This window comes from Lepidochelys kempii, chromosome 3 (genome assembly GCF_965140285.1).
Source record: "Lepidochelys kempii isolate rLepKem1 chromosome 3, rLepKem1.hap1, whole genome shotgun sequence".
Taxonomy (NCBI): Eukaryota; Metazoa; Chordata; order Testudines; family Cheloniidae; genus Lepidochelys; species Lepidochelys kempii.
The window spans coordinates 116,115,569-116,132,393 of NC_136382.1; the positions used below are offsets into that span (position 1 = coordinate 116,115,569).

Sequence of the window (16,825 nt, forward strand, 5' to 3'; positions counted from 1 at the left end):
ATAAATGCCTCATACCTGAAATGCATATTTGTGGTTGGAGAGAGATAAGGAGATAATTGTTTCCCTAAAATAGCACGTTTTATTAAAAGACAGAGTATTTTTACTTTCTTTTCTCTTTAGCTTCTTGTGTTTCTTAGTGGAACACTTCTATAAAAATGTTCTATTTGGGAGTATTGGCATTCATATTTTTTCAGTTGAAAATGCATTTCAGTCCTTTTTTTGGATTAGGTGGTGGAATGTGCTGCAGAGAATTTTTAGATGGCAGAGAATATATAAAACATCTTTAAGAGATGCCAAGGTTTTTCTTAGCTCTTCTTCCTCATTCTTAATTTAAAAATAAAATACCCCACCCACAAAATAAATAAATAAATCTCCATGATAAAATGAAAATATATTTTTCCTTTGTTGGGAAAATACCAGGAATGCAACACCCCTATATCCAGTCTCTCCCAAATTGTAATGTTTGGTAGCAAAATTTTGCAGGATATTGTGCTGGGTCATGTTAAAAGCGATTTCCCCCCCTTAATCTATGTCTCTGTCTCAGTTATCTGGGAGGTCTGAGCAACAAACTGCAGTTTAGGAATAATTACTGCTTATAATATTTAGGGCTAGATTCTTGCACCCTATCTCTATTGGATAGTAAATTACTTCAGGGGGATTGTTCACAGGGTAAAATAATACTCAGTATGAGTAAGAATCAGGCTACAAATCAGAGAGGAAGAGTGAAGTTTTGAAAAGGATTTGTGTAACAGATGGAACCAGAAGCAGCACCTTTTAAAAAAATCATAGAGTGGGGTTACAATAAACTTGCTATTGATGGTCTATACTGATTATCTCACATTGACAGCCATGGTAGTGACTTGAACTAAGTTAGAGAAAGCAGTGCTGTTTCTATCTCTGTTGGTTGTACTTGATAGGATATTGTCCTGAAAACACTAAACTTTAGCTCTTTTTTCCTTTTGGGCACAGACCAAATCACAAATATCCCATCAAATAAAATAATTTTAATAGTACTCAATTTATGAAATTATTTAAAGATAAAATCAGGAGTTAAAGTACAGGCATTTCCAAAAAGGCTGTAGAGGGCACAAATTCCACATACTCCTAGTTTGCTTTACTCATTTCAGTAGTCCCAATGAGTTCAATGGGATTAGATGAGTAAGGAGAGCAACATTTAATCCTCTGGTGTAATAGTGTTGTATGATTGTGTTGGAGAGTCACAATATTTGCAATGGAGCATCACAATAACATTATGGTTTAGGAATGCAAATGCTGCATTCTCTGAGGCCAAATCAGCTGGAGCAGTAACTATTTAATAATTACTTACAATAAGTAGGAGATGGAGGTGTATTCTACCATGCACTGCCCCACTTTAACACATGGCTAAAATGTTAGAAATTTTCCTCCTCCTCACGCTCTTATTGAAGAAGTTAAATACAAATTATACTATAATTAGCATGACATTTTGCATGTATACAAATAGACCTATGTATGAATTCAGTATCACTTATATTTGATTTTTTAATTAATTTTTTCCTTGTGATTTTCAATACATTTCCACTGAGAAATAGTTCCTCTGAATTTCACTGCATGCTAATGACATACTGTATGTCTAGTACTGGATATTATCTTTTCTTATCTTACAAAGGTAGTATGTTCAAATCATGGGTGAAGAGTAGCCGTAGTTAATCTTTTAATTTTCTTAGAATTTTTGCATGTTTTATTGTCTTTTCACTATTTTCAGTACTTAATTTATCAAATATTACTATGTATTTTCATGAAAATATTGTAATTTATATTTTGTGTGTATGAGTACCTGACTATCAACTAAGAAAATGACTTTAACTGGTCTCAGTTTTTCTATTTGATTTTGCTGTAAAAATTTTCACTGTACTTTGCAATAGGTTTCTATCTCATTCAGAAAACACCAGAGGAGCCCTCCAGTGGCTAACTTAACACCTGTAAATCCCCATAGTCAGCAGCAGATTAATTCCTTTCTGTTGCCCTATTAGAAAACTAAAAGTTTACTCCACTGGCCTTGCACCTTCTAAGGGTCAGAAATAAACACTTGTCTGCCCTCTGTTTGGCTGGGGAATTGGCTCCAAATTCAGCACAAGCTCACACAAAACCAGACTGGACCTAGTATCCAGTCGATTATGGAGCCACTTATTTGTCAGTAACAAAACACAAGACCAAGTCCAGTCAATACACTACAGGAAACATTCTATGAAAAAGCATCTGTGCATCACTAACACAGTCTCTTTGTCTTTCTCTCTCTCAAATGGAGCTGGAATGCTTTTTGGTGCCTCAAGCCTAGAGCATAGGTTAATATGGATAAAGTATCTGTTTAATTTTGCAGATGCGTAATATCTCCAAATCTTATTAAGGGTGAATTATTATAAAATGTCTCTTGGCTGTTTCCCATCAGTGTGATCATGTTAATTCTTAACACTTTCCTAAAATGGTCCAAAAATGACAAAGATACACTGATCCCCATCCTGCTGGAGTTCATAAATCCCCACACAGGGTATCAGAATTTGGAAGAAGAGAGTTGGCCCTACTAGCCTAAGCTGTTTTCTTTAGCTTGAACCACTTCAGTGGCTAAACCTTATGGATGTTTATATAGGGAGCGCAATTTTTAAAAGTACCACAGTATATGCAAAATCCAAGGATAAAATGTTTCCTTTTCTTTTTAAATATAGCGTGGTATGCTCTGTATAAGGGACTACCCGTGTAGCTGACTCTTTTCTGTGGAAAGTTTCCTTTTGATTTCACAGTTGGCATTAGGCATCCATAATATAGGAATGCTGATGTTATGTCCTGAACACCAGGACTGGTTCTGTTTATAGAGCCTGTCCTCCTGTACCTGTCAATTTTGCAAAAATGGCCAATAGAGGAAGAATGGCCCCATGCTTCCCTATGTTATAGGGGTGTTGTGAGAATAAATCCATTAAGGATTGTGAGGTGCTCTGATTTTATGGTGATGGGGGCCATAAAAGAACCTAAGAGATCTCTATCTACTAGTTCTTCTTTGAGTATGTGTCCGTGTGGGTCCCACTCTAGGTGCACTTATGCCCCATGCACTCAAGATTGGATTGTTTTTAATAGCAGTGCCCATTGGGGCTGCTCATGTGCCCTGTGCCTCCTTGTGTTCCTCTGAAAGAGCATAAAGGGTGGTGCACACACAACCCTCCCTGAGCTCTCTTACTGCTTGCCAGACTTCACCTGTGGCCCCTTTAAGTCTGTCCTTCTGTGAAACAGCCAATAGACAAGAAGATCTTAGTATCCCATCCTATCATAGCAGAGCTGGCTGGCGGTTAGAATTCAAACATACAGAAAGGAGTCCCCTTTTCATTCCACTCCCTGACAAAGACACTGATCATAGACGGACTGGGGAGTTCACTTGGGCCATTTACAAATCCAGGAACCCTGGTTCCCGAGCGACATGGAGCTACACATAAATAAACTAGAGCTCAGAACCATAAGACTGCCATACATGACATTCCTACTGGGCTGCCAAAACTCAATCGTGCATATCTTCAAAAACCTCATGACAGCCATGACCTACATAAATAAGAAAGGAGGTGAGTGATCCACACCCATTTGCCTGGAAGTCTTTGACCTCTGGAATTAGTGCCATTAGAATAGGGTAACTCCAATGACCCTTTGTCTCCCAGGAGTCAGCAATAACTTAGCAGGCTTTTTGAGCAGGCAATCAGTGACTACCCATGAATAGTCCTTGCACAGATCCATCACAGAAGAGCTAGTTGATCAGTGGGGATCTCCCACAATAGACTTGTTTGCCACCAAGGACAATACAAAATGTCAGAACTTTTACTCTAGGGGAAGCCTGAGTACAGGGTCACTACTGGATGCCTTCCTCCATCAGTGGAACAGAGGCTTGCTACGCTCCTTTCTACCAATTTCCCTGATTCTGAGGGTGATTTCGAAGATAAAAAAGACAAAACCATGATCATTCTGGTAGTTCCATGTTGGCTGAGGCAGTTCTTTGCTGCCAGATCTACTGCAGATGTCCATTCAGCATCTCATCCAGCTCCCAGACAGACTGGATCTGGTCTCACAGAACCACAACCAAATGCTCCATCCAGACCTGAAGTCAGTGCACCTGAGGACTACAGATAGGGACTGCTTCCTACAGGTCCAGGAAATCCTGATAAAAAGCAGGAAGATGTCTATCATAAAAATGCACTTTTCAAAAAGAGAGATCCTCAATAGGTTCAGGTCTTTCTGAGCTGCCTATAATACAAGCCTCAAGACTGAAGATTCTTGACTACGTATTAAACCTCTAGCGGGTTGGTCTTTTGCTCAGCTTTATTAAAATCCACTTTGCATCGATGTCAGCACGTCAGTCAGCTGTGCAATCGTGCATAGTCTTCTCTTATCCCACGGTATCAAAGTTCCTTAAAGGGTTACTACACACTTATCCCCCAGTCAGAGAACTGAGTCCTGCTTGGGACCTCAATACAGTCCTCCTGAGACTCGTGAAGTCTCCTTTTGAGCCTCGCAGAATGTTTCTTATACCACTTCACTCTGAAGATGATCTGCCTAGTAGCTGTTACTTCAGCCAGAACAGTGAGTGAGCTTCAGGCGCTTTTGGCTGACCCTCCTCTTCAACATTCCATGGGGACAAGGCAGTGCGAGACCTTACTGGAAACTTATCCCCAAAATGGTCTCAGAATTTCATATAAAGCAGTCCATCAATTTACTTGGATTCTTCCTGAAACCATATTTAGCATTGAGAAAGAAAAGAAATTACACAAACTAGATGTATCCAGGACTCTGCTTTGGAATACTCACAGGACTAAACCATTCAGACTGTCAACTCATCTATTTCTGGCTATAGCTGGGCATTCGAAAGGCCAAGCTCCCTCATTTCAAAAGATATTGCCATGGATTACAGAATGTATCTCCTTTTGTTACCAGCTGACTAGTGTGCCTCATTTCATTGCAGCTCAGCTGACTCTTATGCCTGCTTCAGACATGTGCCAGTATCAGAGATCTGCTAGGTGGTGATATGGAGTAAGCCACTGACCTGTTATCAAACACGACGTCTTGGAGTTAGCTGCTAGGTCAGGTGTCATGTTCAGGAGAGCAGTTTTATAATCACTGTTCAACTGAGGCAGCTGATACTTCTCATTCCTGCCTTCCTGAGGGGATCCAGGAAATAACCTACAAGGGATCCACAGTGATAAGTACTCAAAGAAGAAAGAATGGTCACTTACCCTACAATAACTGTGATTTGTTGAGATGCTGTAGTCAATGTAGAACCCACAACCCACTCTCCATTCCAGCTTTTCAGAGTTCTTAGTTAACACAGGCTTTGAAATGTGAGGGAATGAGCGCAGCGGTCGTGCCCTTTGTTCCCTTCCACAGGAGCGTGAGGAGGCACAGGGTACTTGTGTAGCTCCTGCTATTTTAAAAAATCTGATCTTGTGTACATAGGGTACACATGCACCTACAGTGGGATCCACACTGACTACAGCATCTCGAAGAACCACAGTGACGGATGATGGCACAAAGGCAACATTGGAATTAGAAGCAGTGGCATGGTGAGAGAGGATGTCACAGCGACGGCATCAGAGCTAGAAGTGGCAGCGTGGCAAGAGATCATGCTGCAGAGACCGCATCATGGCTAAATGTGGTGGAGAGATGATGCAGAGGCAGTTAAAGGTGATGGCACAGAGATGGCATCACTGATAGAGGCAGTGGCATGGCAGGAGATGATACAGGGGCAGTCGCAAGGTGTCTCTCGATGGAAGCCAGACAGCTCTTTTCCCTAGGGGCAGAAGATGGACCTGCCTGAGTGCATTCCTGGGCTGTGAGACTTTACTAACCACTGACCACAAACCATGGGTAGGGAGCATGGAACGGGAAGAGGAAGAAGTGAGGAGTCAAAACAACATATGTCTTTTGGACTGTCATACCAAACTGAGGCAAAGGGCTACTCCCTAAGATGCTGAGGGGCTGGATGTTTTACTTAATATTCATTTAAACATACAAGTGATTTATTGTTGTGTTGTCCGAAAATAATGTTGCGTTCCTTTTCCCCCAATAAAGTTTTCTTTGTTTTATACACAGACTCAGTGCTTGTGAGAGGAGAAATATTGCCTATTAAAGGCATGCAGGGAAGGTATTTAGTTCTTCCAAGATTTCAGGAAGGGGGCTGGAGCTGGTAGTATTTAGTTTTAAGAGGAACCTCTGGATATTTGAACCTGACCCCTTCTGCTGCCAATAACACCTGGCAGAAGGGTTACATGTTTAAGTTCCATGGTTTAATGATGTAGTTTAATGGGAATAAATAGTGCAGTTGCAGTTTTGATCAGCAATTGGAGCCTAACAGCAACAGGAGAAAATTAAATGTTTTTGTTAAGGGGGGCAGCATTTTCCTCTCCTAGTAAGAAAATCTGCAGAAAAGGAACTGGAGAAAGAGCTAGAAGGCATCAGCAGTGTAGGAGAGCAGCTATGTGTCCAGTTAGTATCAGTAGCAAGTAAGCATGAATGTGCAAGTGTTTACTGGAGACTATACTGAGTTTAAAAACACTGCGCCTGATTCTGCTCTACTCACGTAAATTTAGAATAACTCCATTCAGTTCTACTGGGAGAGGTTCCCTCCCCATCTGAGGTTAAATTCCTTTTGTGTTTGTAAGCAACACGTCACTCAACGTGCCATACTTGCAAGTAGCAAGTAAATTTGTCAAAGGTTGTTCCTAGTGTTCCAGATGGTTTTAGCAAAACCTGCCATTTTCCCTGGTTTCCTTGCAACTGGCCAGGCTCTTCCTGACATATTAGGTGCTGTGTGACATAGCTGTGCCTGTACTCAGCCTGAATACGCTGCCTTTTTCATTGCTGACTGCTTCAGTGTTGATTTGCTCCAGCCGCCACAGGATTTTGGAGCACGGTCTGGGATGTGGATGTCCTATAATTCCCTGTGCAAGAGCATGGCAAATTCAGTTAAGAAGTGGCAGGCAGATAGAGTGGCAGAAGATTTGGTCCCAGCACTAGAAACAGGTGCACCTGACAGTAAAATGGGTGGGAAGTTGCAATGGCAGTAGCAGCAGGAGTGAACGCAGCAATATTATTCAGGGCCCAAGGTCTCCCAAGCCCCACCCCTCTCTCTGGCATTTCCTACTGTCTAGCTTAGGTGGCTAAGTGTGCTGGCTTTTGTGAATCTCATTCTTAGGTGTCAAACTTTCTCCATGCATTGTGCAGGGAGTGTGGTCTCCTAACTCAGGATTGTGAATTCCACCTGGGCATCAAGGAGCCTAAAAGTTAGGTGCTACAACACTCAAGTCTCTTCACGATTCGAGCTCCTGATGTCCAAAGAAAAATAAATTAAAATACGTGACCAATGTTCATGTTTTGGTTACGCTTTGAACCCAATTGTCAGATCCTGTTTCAAAAAACATGTGCCACAGAATCCTTGGTATCAGCAGTGTTCCCTTAAAATTACTGTAGTAGTTGCAAAGGACTAGGTGTGCCTGGAGCAGACGTGCCTACTCCAGTCATAATTTGAGTAGCTAATACACTGAAAGCCAGCTCTATCTATATACTTCCTTTATATAGGATTTGTCTACACTATGAACTAGGTAGCGGCTGTGGAGGCATGACTGAGCTGTGCTGAGTACAAACCTGCCTGAAAACTGTGGGTATGGCATTGGCACAGCACAGCCGTGCCTCTGCTGCTGCTTCTCATGCTCCGCCAGCTACGGTACTATTTACATTTGCACTACCTCTCGTCGAGCTACTCTGAGTATCTGGACAAAAGCAGGGAATCACATCCCTAGCTCGCAATGTAGACATAGCCATAGTGGAATCGTACCCCTCCATAAGCAAAAATGATTACTATAAGCAAGAAAAAATGTGCATGCCACTAATGTGTAAGTTCCTGTAGCTCTCTTATTACCTGGAAATAGACTGCTTAGTGTGGATTATTTTAAATTTAAAATGTATAGATAGAGAAATATTTCTCTCTTTGTTTCATCCCCTCTGAGAACTTTTGTCCCAATTTTTTGTGGCTTCTGTCCTCATTTATATCAACAGTAGGGATATGCATGCCAAATTCAGCTGAATCTTCAAAATCTGAGAGGATGATTCAGACATGGTTAATGGAAAAAGGTGGCGTGATAAAAAGCCAGATAAAAGCAGATGCAACATAAAGTTATGTAACTGGATGTTCTTCATGATAAGCATCTGAGATATCAGTACATTTGGAATAGGTATAGGTGTGTGCATGAGACACGCACAGCGCTAGTGAAGGAAGCCAAATGTTGCTTAGAGTGGGTGGCTGAGTGCTGTTTCTTGCTGGTCCAAGTCACAAGTATAACAAACAAGATGAAAAAATAGGAAACACATCAGAGAATACTACAAAGAGAATTTTTCACAAATGTCTTGGAGGCAAATTTCACTGGTTTTATGGACACAGTGAATTGCTAGTGCTGCCTATACTGAAAGTTGCCCTATGCTTCTGGTTTTAAGACCCTGTTTTCAGTTGCTTATAATTTTGTCAAACTTCAACTGTTCAGGCTGAAATTTTCTGTGCCAGGTGTCTGCCTCAAGCTGATTTTTTTCTTTTTTAAAGTTTCAGCCAAAATGGTTCAGCTGTTTCTGAGAATGAGGGGAAAATACCCTATTTTGCCTGTGTTAAAATGGTCTTGTTTGGTTTTTGTTTTGTTTTTTTAATTGAGACGCTCTCGTGCCTCCATGCCATAGAACAGTTTGGCAGTGGGAGGTCACCCTGGTGTCAGGGACGTGCTTTTTTGCTTTTCCCAGGAAATCCTGCCCAAATTTGGCCAAGTTTTAAGCCTTTTAAAAATCTCAGTTTGAACATACTCAGTAGACATTTGTTAGAGTTTGCCAGTTAGATTCTCTGAAGGTTTCATCTGCACGGAGCATGCTGCATCACCTCACAGCTCCTATATGCTGACTGGACTGTGTATGCATCACCCCAACAGAGCGATTGAGCATGCGCCATCCCAGGGCAGCTGGGGCTGTGCAGAACTTTCACTGCAATTACTACTCCTGCCTGATGCCGGTCACTGTGGTATCAGGCCACAGAAACTGATATTTGGAAGACCCTCTCTCTTGTATTCTTAAGACCCTCCTCCTGGCCCAGCCAGCATGGAAGAAGCAGTCTGACTCAAATGCAGATGAGTCAAGAGGTGGACTGGGTGGGGGGCACAGAGAAAGAGTAGATTGGTACAAGGAGTGTGGGGATGAGGGAAGGGAGACTCTGATTGGGTTGGGGTGGAAACTGGGATTAGGAGATCAGGTGAGGAGACTGTGAATGACTGGGTAAGGTGACTGAGAGCTAGGAGCTGGTGTGTGGGGTGGATGGGTGGAAAGACTAAGATTGGATGAGGAGCAGGAGGGAGACTGGGTCTGACTGGGCAAGGAGACTGGATACAGAGCCCAGGAAGGAGTCTGGGACTTTGACAGGGAGCATGGAGAACGAGACCTGGACTGGGTGAGCAAGGGCACTGGGATGAGTAGCTGAGGGGAGAAAGAGACAGAACTTGGGACAGGTTCAGGCTAAAGAGTACAGGAGTCAGGTTTGGGGGGAACAGGGGTACTATTGGGTCTGTGCCCATTAGAGTACATTCTCTTCCAGAGCCTGGAATGGAAACCAAGATTCCTGAGTGAGTCTCACCATTCTTCTGCTGTCACCAAATATCTGTGAAACCCATTGGCAAAGTGTATGTTTTATCTCCCTTTAGTGTTGGTCCTACATGGAGGATGATGATCTACTAGTGTTATCAGTTATTTCATTAGCCCAAGTGGCAGAGGTCTGTGCAGTGGATCTGATGTCCCATTTAGGTGTCAATATGATTCCATGTGTAGAATTTCTGTTTTTCAATTACTTTTTAAAAAAAAGAACCCTAGGCAAATATACACAATTAATAGAATGTTAAGATTGCAAAGTTAAGCTCACAAAAATTAGAAAATGTCTGTCTTAAGGTTGCCCATGCAACCGTAATTTGGCCCCCTTGTGATATCCATATTTAAGGCTATGATTTTGTCACAGAGGTTGCGGAAGTCACGGAATCCGTGACTTCCAAAGACCTCCGTGACTTCAGCCTGCAGGCAGCTGGGAGCTGTAAGATCCTGCCAGCGGCCTGGAGCTGTGGATACCCTGGCCACCCAAGGCAGCGGGGACCCATGGAGCTCCAAGCCGCCGTGGGTGGCAGGGGGCCCCCACAGCTCCCAGCTGCCATGGGCGGCAGGGGACCCCACAGCTCCTAGCTGCGGGGGATGGGTACCCTGGAGTTCCTTGCCCCCACAGGTGATAGGGGCCCCTGGAGCTCCCCCAGCCAGGCCCCAGCAGCTCCCCATTTTGTCACGGATATTTTTAGTAAAAGTCAGGGACAGGTCACAGGCTTCTGTGAATTTTTCTTTATTGCCCGTGACCTGTCCCTGACTTTTACTAAAAATATCCGTGACAAAATCTTAGCCTTATCCATATTGTACTGACTTTAATTACATGATCACATATTATTTTTTCCACAGAATCCCTACATCATTCAGTGCACAGGATGGACTATGCTCTGCAGATCAATCAGGCTTGTATAGTGAATAAGGCTGTTATCTGTACGACCTCTATGTTATTTATTGCGAAAGTTGGAACGTGTGCAATGAAAAAGGCAGAGGATTGCAGAAAGAGAAAGGATGGTCTGATGGTTAAGGCAATTGAGTACGGCCCTGGAGAATTTGATTCTAACCCAGTATCAGCTGCAAAGTTCCTAGGTGATGTTGAGCAAATCACGTAAATCAGACTTTTCACAGGCGGTCACTTAGTGTGTGTTCCTCATGTTCTTTGTGCGCAGCTTGAGACAGTGTCTGATTTGCAGAAGTTCTGAGCACTCACTGTTGCAAATAGAGTCAATGGGAGCTGTGCTTTTAACATATATATAGTTCTATATGTTACTAAATACTCTGAAAATCAAGTTCTAAGCATCAAATTGGGCACCCAGAATTCAAATTCATTTTTTTACCTTAACTGTCTGTGCCTCAGTTCACCATCTGTAAAACAAGAATAACAATACCCTCTAACTTCACAGGGATGTCATGAGAATAAATTTATAAATGTTTGTGAAGCACTTAAGACACTACAATGGTGCGCACCATGGAAAAGTCCATCAGGAAATTCATAATTCTGTCTTCAGAGCAGGGTTTGAAAAGTGTGCAGTAAATAAGGCATGAGGCCACAGGTTGAATAATAAGGAACTAATATAGAATAGCTTGAGAATTCAGTGAGACTGGTCCTAGAAATCAATGGGAAAAGCTTTGAAGGATAGTTTTAGGTAAAGTTCAGTATGTATTCAAATATATATGTTCAGGTTTAATTAAGTTGTATATGGTTACTTTGTAGGGAGATGAGGGACCACTGCACAAGAACAGAGTCAATATACCATCTCCTAGGCTCCCCTTGTTTCCTTCTTCTGACGTGCATTCTTTGAGCTACTCTTCCCAATTTCCTTCATGCCCCAGCTCAGGTGAAGAATGTTGCATACTGTGTGTTAATGAGACACTGAAAGTTTACTCTTAAGAATTAGAGGTCTCATAATAATATTATAGTGGAGCGCTTGCTCCACTATAGTTAAGGTTGAGAAACCCTTTCTGTGTAAAGGATTATTCTTCTTAGTGCTCTAAAATCCACACAGTTACTCAGATTGCCTTGAAATTTGGTGTGCCTCATGCCTTTTTTTGGGGGGGGGTCTACCCCACCCGCTCCACATGTGATTTGGGATGTGTGGTTTAGGTGGTATCCTGTGTGCAAGTGTGAAAGGATTGTATAAGGATAGGAAATGGTTGTTAAATCAGACAGGTGTGGTATTTTGTCGGGGAAGTAGGCTCAGTGTTTGAGCTCAGGGCAAGTGCAGCTAGTGCCTGTCTTTTACAGTGACAACATGTGTGAGGTAATATATTTCACTGGACTAACTTCTGTTGGTGAGAGAGACAAGCTTTGGAGCCAATTCTGTGTGGCTCGAAAGCTTGTCTCTTTCACCAAGAGAAGTTGGTCCAATAAAAGATATTACCTCACCCACCTTGTCTCTCTAATATCCTGGGATTGACATGGCTACAATTACACTGCATTCATTACACTGACAAGGCAGACTGTGTTATGGGTATTTTGGGGCATCGCGCAAGAGGGCAGAGTGAAGGTTGGGTGGGCGTTTGCCTTAACTCTGTATTTCCTGGCTTTCAGAAGTTTGAGTTTTGCTGAACTCGACATTCTGAAAGGGCATTAACTATCACTGGGCAGTCTCAACTCTGCGTTATTGATGGGTTTCACCATTTAATTAATTAATTAATGATTTTATTGATAATAAATAAGAAAAAACAAGGTGACATTAAGGAAATCAAAATTAATTCTTTTACCAACAAAAAGTAAAACATAACACACTGGGGCACTTGCAACATCACTGCAGTGTGCACACACGCTGCTTTTACCAAAGCATTTAAGAAAATAATCTGAGTGAGGCTGCCTTTTTTTAAAATACACTATAAGAACTATAAAATCACTAGCTGGCTAGCTGCTGTCAGTCCCAGTTCTTCTTTTATATGTGATTAAATGTCAGCACTAAATATTAATAATTTCAATTTGTTTTGATTTGTGATCCTGCCTCATAATATATCCTGCTTCCACCTCTGCCTTACTCACATTATTGTCAGCAAATGCAGCTCACTTTGGAGATTTATAACACCTGAGGAAGTGCTGTAGCAAACAGGCTGGGAAAGATTCTGAAGGGAGCCTCTGAGAAGATGCTAAACAGAGGCACAACCCAGAAGAGGATGGAGTGGGACAAAGGTAGCTCCTGAATTTTGCACTTGGCAGGGAACCTGCTTGTCTCCTACAAAAGTAAAGGCAGTTCTTGGACTGTTCTGATTTGTAGCTGCTTCTTGGAGACATATTTAGGTGGCTCAGCAGCACAGAATAATTGAAGTGCACAGTGCTTTGGCTTTGCCCCTGTGTGCTGCTGTTCCAGGAACTGGCACAGAACACTTCAGCAGGCTCTGCACTAACAGGAGAAGGCCCCCTGCACTAAGGTTATTCCCTGTGGGCTGTCTCTGCCAGCTAGCCACTTCCTTTATAATAATGGAACAGCATGAAGGGGTAGATTGAAAAGGAGAACCAGGGCCACACTTTACAGAGAGCTGTTCGCCAAAGCCCCGATGTCATCTGAAAATTCCAGGGTTTAGTTTCAGCCGCAAATGTCTGAACATTTTGGACATTCCAGGTTCAGGTTAGGGACAATGGACGCCCTTAAGTATGAGTGATACTGAAATGTATGTTTCGCTACTTCCAATGAACTAACTTGGGAGACAAAAGAAACATAGCAAGGAATAGGTCTACCTTGCAGGCAGTGTAAGTACTTGGTAAGTATGGAACCTGTATCAGTACTTTATTTACACTGCAGCCACTGAAAGCACAGTTCAGGGATAAGAAATACGGAAGGAGGTTCGTATTGAATAGCATTGTGAATCACTACATGGGATCAGCAGAAAATGTTTATAACAGGTGTTTCTGTAACTGGTAAACATGTGGGTACATTGTGTACTAATCAGTGGTCCTCAGTCTCCTCAACCTGTGTAGTGAGCACACTGGGTTGTAAAATTTGAATCAAGGGCTACTCATTTTTTAGGTTGTTTGTAGCTTTGTTTATGTACATGTTTTTGTCTTTCTGCTTTTACATCTGTTCATGTTAATTTTGAACATAAAAAATAGAAGACGACAAAATTAAGCACATTAGCTTTATGAAATGCATGCATATTATATTTGTAAATGTTTCTAAGAAACCTTTTCAGTTGTACTGCTGCTAGCTGAAGAGCTGCAGAGCCCCTGGTGTTACAGGATAGGGAAGAGACACTGTCTGCATTGGATTAGGGATTTAGCTTGCAGTCTATTCAGTGCTCATAACGACATCCCAACATGGGTAGTTGGCATGGAAGGAGTAAGCTAACAGCCAGGCTAGTGCAGCAGTGAATCAATTTATACACTTCAGCAGCTACAGAGGGATTGAAAACTGGATAGAAGGCAGACAGAGAGATCCAGAATGAGCCTGAGGCACACACAAGACCAGAGTATTATTACATCAGATTAAGGTGTCCAGCAGAGGCGGTTTAAGATTTACTGGGGCCTGGGCACAAAGAACATTTGGACCCCGCACATCCTGGGCCGTCAGGGGCACCAGAAATGGGGGTCCAGCCCCCCTACTTTTTAATAGGTGTAATAGTCTCTGGCAGGTGTGGAGCGGCAGTGGCAGGGGTTGCACTTTGTGGTGGGGGAACCTAATCAGCTCCTCGCCACGAAGCACAGCCCCAGCTAGTGACACTGACTTTTCCCGGTGGGGGCTGAGGTGAGCCTTAGCCCCACTTCAGTACAGGGCCCCACCCCTTGCTCCTCCTTTTCCCCCTGAGGCTCCCCCCGCCCTCGCAGCGCGGCTGAAAGCCGGAGCCAGGCAGTGGTAAGAGCTGCACAGGGAGCCCAGGCTGCTATGGGGAGCCCCGGACCCTCCATCTGTCCTGGGCAGCATTCACTGGGGAGTAGGGACACTGGCCAGGGACGTCTCTTAGGCCTCTCGCCCCCGTCAAGGGCCAGTGGAGGGTCCGGGGCTCCCCACAGCAGCCCAGGGTCTCTGGGTGGCTCTTACCATGGCCTGACTCTGGCTTCCTGCTTTGTTGGGGGGAAAAAGGAAGAGCGGGGGCAGGGTCCGAGGGTGAGAGGAGTAGCAGTTTCCAGCTCTGGTGGCCCCCCCACTTCTTAGGGTTGCCAGGCATCTGGTTTTCGACCGGCGTGCTCAGTTGAAAGGGACACTGGCGACTCCGTTCAGCACTGGTGACCGGGCTGCTAAAAGTTCGGTCGGCAGTGCAGTGGGGCTAAGGCAGGCTCCCTGCCTGTCCTGACTCAGCACAGCTCCTGGAAGCGGCTGGCATGTCCGACCCCTAGGTACAGGGGTGACGAGGGGGCTCTGCATGCTGTCCCTGCCCCAAGTGCCAGCTCTGCAGCTCCTATTGGCTGGGAGCCAGACATGCTGGTTGCTTCTGGGCATCACCTGAGGTAAGTGCTACCTGGCCAGAGCCTACACCCCAAACTCCCTCCTGCATCCCAACCCCTTGCCCCAGATCGGACCCCCCTCACAACCAAACTCTCTCCCAGACCTCTCACCCCCCTGCACCCCAATCCCCTGCCCCAGTCCTGAGCCCCCTCCTGCACTCAAACTCCTCATCACTGGCCCCACACCAGAGCCCATACCCCCAGCTGGAATCTGCACCCCCTCCCACACCCCAACCCCATGCCCCAGCCCTGGGCCCCTTTCCGCATTTCGAACCCCTCAGCCCCAGCGTGGAGCCCCCTCCTGCCCCCAAATCTCTTATCCCTGGCCCCACCCCAGAGCCTGCACCCCCAGCTGGAGCCCTAACCCCCTCCTGCACCCCATTCCCCTGCCCCAGCCTGGTGAAAGTGAGTGAGGGTGGGGGAGAGTGAGTGATAAAGGGAGGGGGGATGGAGTGAGTGGGGGTGGGGCCTCGGAGAAGGGGTGGGACCTCAGAGAAGGGATGAGGCATGGGTGGGGCTGCGGGGCAGAGGGTGGGGCTGGGGTTGTTCAGTTTTGTGCGATTAGAAAGTTGGCAACCCTACCACTTCTCCAGTACTCCTGTGGGGGCACCCAAATTGGGCCTGGCCCCTGGCCATGGGCCCCATGGGCCTGTGCATTAATCCACCACTGATGCCATATTAAACTGAATTAGTATCCTATTAAAAAAGAGTAATTTCTATTAAGTATGACTGGTCTTAAATATGTTTTATAGGGATAGTCCTGTTGAAATGGATTTCCTTATTAAACATATCCAGATGAAGGGGTACCCTATCCAGATTAAGGTCTTCTTTATCCATTACAAAAAAGACTAAACAGTTTGTAATTCATAAATGCAACAAGATAAGTGTTCTGGATTTGTTGCAGTTACCACACAGTTACTAGTGAGTGTCTCTGATCTATAAATGGGGAATGGTTAGGTTCAAGAGCAGAGTTAAGATTTGCGTCAGAAACATAACTTTGAATTTTCTGAATTGATAGTATTCCCCTTTTTTTTAAAGTAACCTCCTATTAAAGTGTTTCAGTGACAATATCTGAACTCTAACTTAACTAAAGTTTCTCATCTGGGAATATATGGTCTGTGTGGGTAGATAAGTTCATATATGTAACATTTATAAATTTGTCTGTTTATATGCATAAACATAAAATAGGCATAGTTGTCAAACTTGGGCACCTAATGTTAGGCTCCTAAATTCATATCTGAGCACCTGAATAAAAGGTCTTATTTTCAAAGTCCTGAGTAGAGCTGACCAGAGAACATAATGGGAGCAATTGAACCTGTCCTTCCTCTTCAGAAGGAAGAGGGGAAAAAGCCTTACTCCATATCATTCTTACTTTAAAAAAAAAAAAGGCAGAACACTACAGAGCACTTTTTGATTTCAACTATATCAACAAATCCATAAAAATCAAATAAAAAAAAATTCACAATGGAGACGTTTAAATCCACACTAGCCACCTGATCAATAGAGGGCATGACATTTGCCTCTTGCCCCTGCCATCTCCCCCGTCCCTCCACTGCCCCCAGGCTCCCCATCACCCCGGGGCTGGATTTCCAATTAGGCACAGTAGGCATGTGCCTAGGGGTGTCTAAAAGTTAAAGGTGGGTTAAAGGTTAAAAAGTTAATACATATGCGGTTAAAAATGGTTAACGTGAGCTTATTAAAAAAATTATAAACAACCCAATGATGATATTACATGGGAAACTGTGGCAACTC

General features: G+C 43.8%; 1 protein-coding gene across 10 annotated transcripts in view; it reads left to right on the plus strand.

The window, feature by feature from the left end:
* Window positions 1-16,825, plus strand: part of ESR1 (estrogen receptor 1) — a 257,789-nt gene that overhangs the window by 72,763 nt on the left and 168,201 nt on the right. The window contains exon 1 of one of the 10 annotated variants that reach the window (XM_073337677.2): window positions 15,013-15,076. The exons of the other annotated variants lie outside the window; for them this stretch is intronic. Within the exon in view, the coding sequence (XP_073193778.1) occupies window positions 15,048-15,076 (29 nt within the window). The 5' untranslated portion in view covers window positions 15,013-15,047. Of the gene's footprint in view, window positions 1-15,012; window positions 15,077-16,825 lie in introns of those variants that run through there. 10 annotated transcript variants of the gene reach the window in all.